Source organism: Quercus suber, unplaced genomic scaffold (genome assembly GCF_002906115.3).
Source record: "Quercus suber isolate HL8 unplaced genomic scaffold, Cork oak 2.0 scaffold_597, whole genome shotgun sequence".
Classification (NCBI taxonomy): Eukaryota; Viridiplantae; Streptophyta; class Magnoliopsida; order Fagales; family Fagaceae; genus Quercus; species Quercus suber.
In genome coordinates, this window is record NW_027070041.1 from 252,858 (window position 1) to 260,921 (window position 8,064).

An 8,064-nucleotide genomic window follows, 5' to 3' on the forward strand; every position below is an offset into this window, starting at 1 on the left:
AAATCCATGACGTAAATTTAATTAAGACTATTCAATCTATTAATGAAAAGAGGGGAGTTTTTACACAGTGTCAGTGTGTGTAAATGGATTTTGCCCTAACGAAAAAGCTCATGAGTATAAGTTACGTCCATGGTTAAAGTCTTTTGATGTGAAATGAGTAAGATTAGAAATCCTATCAAACAAAAAGGAAAGCTGATCCCTATTGAGTATTGACAGAGGGTGCACGGCGGATGCCGCGTCAATTAATGCCGTATGCTAAGAGAAATCTTGCATGCTAATGGTTGGGTCCACCAAACCCTATTTGCTACCCACTTTTTTCTGTTTTACTTCTTTTGGTAAAGGATATTGTGCTGATTATCACTGCATAAGAGCTGCCCGCAGTCTATAAAAGCCCCGCGCAATCATTTTCTTGCTAACCAAGCACTTGTAAACATACAACATACAAAACACCATGAGACTAGCATTATCTTACATGTTCTTGAGCTCAATATTCCTCTTCTCACTTTTTCATCTCAGTACCGAGTCTTCATCTTCTATTCGTCCATTGTGTCACAATGATGAGAGGTCTGCCTTGTTGCAATTCAAGGAAAGCTTTATTGCCAACCACTCTACCTGTTTCGTTCCTTATGCTTATCCTTATAGGGTAGCATCATGGACGCTACGAGGTGAGAATAGCAGTTGTTGCTCATGGGATGGGGTTGACTGCGATGAGGGCAGTGGTCACGTGATTGGCCTTAACCTCAGCAACAGTTGCCTCTATGGTTCCATCAACTCTAGCAGCAGCCTTTTCCACCTTGTTCACCTTCAAGTGCTTGACCTCAGCTACAATCACTTCAATTACTCTCACATACCATCTACTATAGGAAATCTTTCCATGCTAACACATCTCAACCTCTCTTATTCCTTCTTTGTTGGTCAAATTCCATCAGAAATTTCACTACTCAACAAGTTGTCTTTCCTCGATTTGTCTTATAATTATTTGCCTTATTCTTCACCTTTGCTAGGTTTGGAACTCAAAATACCCAATCTAAAAAGCCTAATTCAAAATCTAACCAACCTAGAGAAACTTCATCTCCGTATGGTAGACATATCTTCTCCTCCCGTTCCAAATCAGTTGGCAAATATGACCTCCTTGACTTCACTTGCTCTCAGTTCTTGTGGGTTGGTTGGGGAATTTCCAATGCACATTCTGCAGCTACCAAACCTACAGATGCTTGAGTTATCTAATAACTCAGATCTTATAGGTTATTTTCCTGAGTCGCATTTGAGCAGTCACCTTAAATATTTGTGTGTTAAGAGAACAAGATTTTCTGGTGAGATACCTGCCTCAATTGGAAACCTTGTTTCCTTGGAATATTTGGATTTCACACACTGTAACCTCTCAGGGTTGATTCCCCCTTCACTAGGAAACCTTTCCATGCTCACTTCTCTATATCTTTCAGGAAATCATTTTATGGGACAATTACCTTCTTCCTTCTCAAACCTAACCAAATTGACTTCTCTTCTTCTCTTTTCTTGTGGGTTGGTTGGGGAATTTCCAAAAGGCATTCTGCAGCTACCAAACCTACAATTTCTTGAGTTATTTAATAACTCAGATCTTGTAGGTTATTTTCCTGAGTCGCATTTGAGTAGCCACCTTAAGTATTTGTGCGTTGGGAATACAAGATTTTCTGGCAAGATACCTGCCTCAATTGGAAATCTCGCTTCCTTGGAATATTTGGATTTCACATATTGTAACCTGTCAGGGTTAGTTCCCCCTTCACTAGGTAATCTTTCCATGCTCACTTATCTTTACCTTTCAGGAAATAATTTTTGGGGACAATTACCTTTTTCCCTCTCAAACCTCACCAAACTGACTCATCTTGGAATTATCTCTTCTAACTTGAGCAATGCAAGCTGGTCTTTACTCAGTGAGCTCAACAAAATTACTTTTTTGCTCCTTGGGGGAAACAATTTGACAGGAGGCATCCCACACTTTCTTGCCAATTTCACCCAACTCACCTATTTGTACCTGGACTCTAATTTGTTCACTGGTCACGTGCCTTTTTGGGTTATGAATTTAACCAAATTAAATTGTCTAGATCTTTCAGAGAATATGTTGCAAGGTTCCATTCCAAGCTCTATCTCTCAACTTGAAAATCTTCAAAATCTTGATCTTTTTTCAAATAATTTGAGTGGCACTGTGGAGCTAGACATGTTACTTGGGTTGAAAAATTTAACCCAGCTATGTTTGTCATTCAACAGATTATCATTGCTCCCTAAAAAAAGTTCCAATGCTACTCTTCAAAAGTTCTATGTTCTGGGGTTGGCTTCTTGCAATCTAAATGAGTTCCCAAAATTCTTACAAAATCAAGAAGGATTGACTTACTTAGATCTAGCATTCAACAATATTCATGGCCAAATACCCCAATGGTTTTGGAAAACAAGTACAGAAACTTTGGAGTTCTTGGATCTCTCTCACAACTTTCTCACCAGCTCAAACCAAAGTCTTTTTATTCTCCACTGGTCTCATTTACTTGTTCTAAACATTAGCTCAAACAGATTCCAAGGATCACTCCCAATTCCACCACCCTCCATCTCCTTCTATTCAATCTCAATAAATGAGCTTTCAGGAGAAATCCCACCACAAATTTGCAATTTGAATTTTCTTGAAGTTCTTGATTTGTCAGAGAACAACTTAAGTGGCAATGTTCCAAAGTGTTTGGGAAACTTCAGCAATTCTCTCACGATATTGAACTTACGAAGAAACAACTTGAATGGCACAATTCCTCACACATGGACAAGTGGGAATAAATTAAGGATGATTAACTTGGGGGAAAACAAGTTGAGTGGGCAAGTGCCAAAATCAATAGTCAATTGTGCAATGCTGGAGATTCTTGATCTTGGAAGCAATCAGATCAATGATACTTTCCCCTTTTGGTTTGGAAACCTACCTGAGTTGAAGGTTCTCATTCTGCGCTCAAATGGATTCTATGGTGTGATAGCGAGTCCAGAATTCAATCTTGCATTTCCTAAGTTACGTGTCATTGACGTTTCTTGCAATAGTCTTACTGGTAGTCTGCCTTCAAAATTCTTCCAAAGTTGGAATGCCATGAAAATTGTTGGTAAAGGCCACTTATCTTACATGCAAGTGGAGACACGTAGTTTCGTGAGAGGATTTCCTGATCATTATGATTACTCAATGACAGTGACAAACAAGGGCTTGACAATGAAATATGACAAAATAATAGAAGTCTACACAATCATAGATTTCTCACAAAATAGATTTGCAGGAGAGATTCCAGAATCCATTGCAACTCTTAAGGGGCTTCATACACTTAACTTATCTAACAACATGTTCACTGGTCATATACCATCATCCATAGCAAACCTAACACAACTCGAGTCAATGGACCTTTCTCAAAACAAGATCTCAGGGGAGATCCCTCAACAACTACTGCAACTCACTTTCCTCGAATCTTTCGATGTGTCTTATAACAACCTCACAGGATCTATACCACAAGGAAACCAATTTGACACATTTCCGAAAAGTTCATTTGAAGGGAATTCAGGGTTGTGTGGAAGTCAGTTGTCAAGAAAATGTGAAGGATTTTCGCCTTCAATCTCCAATGAGAATCAGGGCCATGGATCTTCAATTGAAATTGATTGGAAATTTGTTGTGATTGGGTATGGAAGCGGTTTCTTAGTTGGATTCGTTATTGGCCAAATAATGACCACTAGGAAACCTAATTGGTTTGTGAACACTCTTGGAATAATGCAACAAAAAAGGAAAAGACAGACGTGGAGGGGATGCCGGAACTAAAATTTCTATGTTTGCTTCTCGCACTACTATATTTTTCTTTCTTTTTTTTATTTTATGTTTCTTTTTCATTGTTTGTGTGAGTGGGATGGGCCGGGGCATGGGACAGAAGGAAGTACTACTAAACACTAATTGGATGTGAAAAAAAAAAAAAAAAACTCAAGTGATTAAGTACTATTATATATGAATAAGACACCTAAATGCTCCTTAATATACTGTACAATGGTAGTCTATTTGTTGTTGATTAGACCATTGTGTCTCAATGACTATGCAATGTACCAAGCTTACCATATTGCAATTTGCAACAACTATTCACACACAAAAAATATACAAAGATGAATAATGTGAGCTCCTCGACCTGTGCAACAAACCTTCTCGAATGGCCACTTTAGGTCTCGCTATGTGACCAATTAAGTGTTGCCAACTATGAGACCATCCTAGATAGAGAATGAAAGTCGTCATTAGGTATAGATCAAAAAACAACTCTTGACCCCTAGACAAATGTCTAATTTTACCAATTTAAGAATCTAAAATTACGGTACATCCTTAAGAAGATGCTAGGCACCCCAATCCATTCGATCGAATGGGTTAACCCCCATTTTGTACCTCCTAAATATATTCTAGTAAGGTTTCTCCATAATGGGATCTATTCTAAGCATGCAAATTAGACAAAGATCAAAGCAACATGCATGGACATAATCAAAACATACATGATGGATGGGAATCCTATCTATATGATTTGGCCTAAGCATTTGCTTCTAACATATCTTGAATGGAGAGAAATAATTACATCCCCATTAGAGTAAAAAGAAAACAAAGATTTTAGGGTTTATGGGAATCACTATTGTGGGTTCACTGTCCTAGAAATGAGATTGTTGCCCAAGGAGTATGTCTCTGCCAAATAGTCTATAGCCAAAGAGTTAAGAGTCAGAACTTGCTTTAGGTCTAGGAACCAACTTTGACCTCTTGCAATGGTCTACATACCAAATATTAGGTCTAAAGTTAAGGAACGTCTTGAGAAGGTGTAACAATAACTAACAAATGAGCTACTAGTTACTAAGAAAATTGCCCATAAAAGAGCAGAGAGATCAGGGGCTTGCAGGTGGCATACGGAGGAGGCGAAAGGGAACCTGGGCTTCTCCCCGTGCCAGTACCCTTAACCCAATTTGGGTATTCTCGAATTATTCCAGCCTTTCACCGGAAGATGATTTATCGTCACGATGATAAGGCTGACATTTTAGTCCATATTTATTTGCCGTTCTTTTCTTTGGCTAAAGTCATTTTAGTGGCCAAAAGGATTAGTAACTCGACTTTTAAATCTATAGTGATTGTGGTTCAAGATCAAATGTAACAAATCGAGTGTGAAAAGGCACAATCAAATGGATCCCCAGGTGGAAGTGCAAGATTCAAAAGAGTTCAAGAATAAACACCTCGGATCTATCCTACTTTTCTCTTCATTTCAATTCTCATCCACTTGCTTTTGTTCTCAATAATACATATATATAGGCAACCAAATTCATCAAACCTATGGGCGACCTCTATTAGTGTTTCTACTAAGTTTTATTTAGATAGGAATTTAATTATTAAAAGAGTCCTAAATCTAAATCATGCATTCATTTCATTAGTTAAAATGACATACAATGAAGAGTAATACTACAATTACAAACTATTTTACAATATTTTTACAAAATGTTGATGTGGTCAATCTTTTATTAGTTTTCATCTAAGTCCATCATTAATATCACTTTTTCATTTACCAGTAATCACTCACCACATCAGCAGTTTGTAAAAAAATTTGTAAAATAATTTGTATCTCTAGTATTATTCTACAATGAAATATCACATCACATCAAATTATAGCACAGAAGGAAACAAATTCAAAATGAAAATCTAGTCAAATCAAGTTTTGAATTATAGACAAATCAACTCTAACTAAGCAAATCATGCCAAATCAAACTAAACATGTCTTTATAATGAAATTCATATTCCAAACATATTCAAATCACTTTAATTATGACTACGTCAACTTAAAAGAATCCTGAAAAATATCAAATTGTTAGGGTACATTTGTTACAGTGAATGTGGATTGTGACAAGAATTGTAATCTTTATTATTATGAATAAAATATGTGTAATATAATAACTAAACTTATTCATAAGTTTAGTTGTGAGTAGGGGTGTTAACCAAACCGCACACACTGCAAAAACCACACCAAAACTGCCCGCAAAATGGCATAACTGCACCGCACCATTCTATATATTAATATATTTATTTATTTTTAATACTAAATATATTATTAATAGTTTAATAACCCTAGTTTAAAAAAATAGTTTGATAATCTTATCAAATGTTGACTAAGAAAGCTAACTCAAAATAAAGAAAAACTAGTTCAATAGTATAAAACTTGGCCAAAAACAAAGGGAAAAAATTAGTTTGGGTTGGGTAAGAAAAGTCCAAAATTTGAAAAATATACTGATTTCATACCATTCAAATCGCATCTTATACATAAGACCGCATGTGTGACTATAAAAATGAGGTGCGGTGCAGTTATGATTTTCGCTAAACTCTAAATCGCACCACACCACACCGCACCACACATGTAATCACAAAAATAAGGTGTGATGCAATTATGGTTTTAGCTAAACCGCACCGCAAAGTGCGGTGTTAAAAATGGCCCAAAACTGCACCGCACTGCGAATACCCCTAGTTGTGAGTTATAACATTAAATAAAACTTAAGATTTATTTTTAGAAAATATCTTACTCATATAATTATATCTCCTTAAAAATTGTTATTTTTTTAAAATTTAAGAGATATATATGTTATTTTTTATGATTTTTATTTTTATAATTGTTATATGAATATGAAAAGTTTGTTTATTTGAAATATATTAATTTTTTAAATTATTGCACTTACTAAGAAATATCTAATACAAATCTTTTAAAGATGAATAGTTATTCCTTATTTTGAAGAATAGTTATTCATAAAGAATGACTGTTCCTAGTAATAAAAACAAAATCAAATTAAAAAATAATTAAACCATAGGAATAACTATTATATTACAGTGTCTAGTATAATCTACCAACTATGCCCTTATTAATTACCCTAATCAAAGCAAAGTCAATATATATGAAAAAAGAAAATTATTGAATACTCCAGGAGTACAATAAATATGCACTCTCCCCTCTCACATGAATTGTGGATCTCACTATAAATTAATTAGTATGACTCACAATTATGTGAGAAGGGAAGTATACATTTATGGTACTCCGAGAGTATTCAATAATTACCCATGAAAAACATCAAGTAATAAAATCAAAAAATTAAGGCATAGATTCTACCTTTCTTGGAACAAGTTGCACATACAGAGAGAAAGTTATGTACACATAGACATGGCATAATATGTGGGTCAGGTTAAGTTTGAGTCGAGTCAATTGGGTTTGGGTCAAAACAGGTTATTTTAAGCGGGTTAAAAAAGGATCTAGTTAATCAAGTTTTGGATTGGGCCAAGTCAACCTGTATTTTTCACATGATTTTTTTTTTATTTAAAAAAAAAAAAAAAAATTTGCCAAAGGGTAAGTCATGCAACAAATAATTACTTGATGTGAAATGTTTTATTTTGAATTCACTACCCATATCAAGAAAGAGCTCAGCTCAACAAATTGATACTTGTTCAATAATTATAAAATTATACAAATCCCAACATTGCTAACTAAAATAAAATAGCACAAACACAAAGGAGTTTAGTCCACCATTTAAAATTTTAACTAAAACAAATACACAAGTTTCACTTCTACACAATATCAACATCCCAAAACAAAGAACAAATTACAAATTCCCATTGGATAGCTAATATGAAAAAATAAAAGGAAAAACATTTAAAATTTTACACTCTTGAAAACTAATTTCATAATTTAATATTATGAAAAATAATCTAATAATTGTATGTAATTTTAAGTGCACCATACTTGGCACTCTATTTCAATTTGGAATATACATCGAACTTTGATTTACTTACTTATACATGATTTCTTTTATGAATATCATGTCATTGTTAATCACACACTCTAAACATCATCTTTTATTTTGGTTAGGACTATTAAAAAATAAGCCTAAGCTTCCATAATTTATATTAATTTCATTGATATACTTTGCTTCACTCTTTTCACACTTATGAATGCTTCTCTTATATGTCTATAATTTCTAATATATGTTTTTGACTCTACTACAACTAAATTATTTTGGCATTACTTTGTTATTTGATAT

At 34.5% G+C, this 8,064-nt stretch overlaps 1 protein-coding gene across 1 annotated transcript; it reads left to right on the forward strand.

Moving 5' to 3' along the window:
- The first annotated feature begins 451 nt into the window (after window positions 1-451).
- On the forward strand, window positions 452-3,802 carry LOC111992014 (receptor-like protein 6). The gene has a single exon (XM_024023820.1). The coding sequence runs from the start codon at window positions 452-454 to the stop codon at window positions 3,800-3,802; it is 3,351 nt and encodes a 1,116-aa protein (XP_023879588.1).
- The last annotated feature ends 4,262 nt before the right edge of the window (window positions 3,803-8,064 follow it).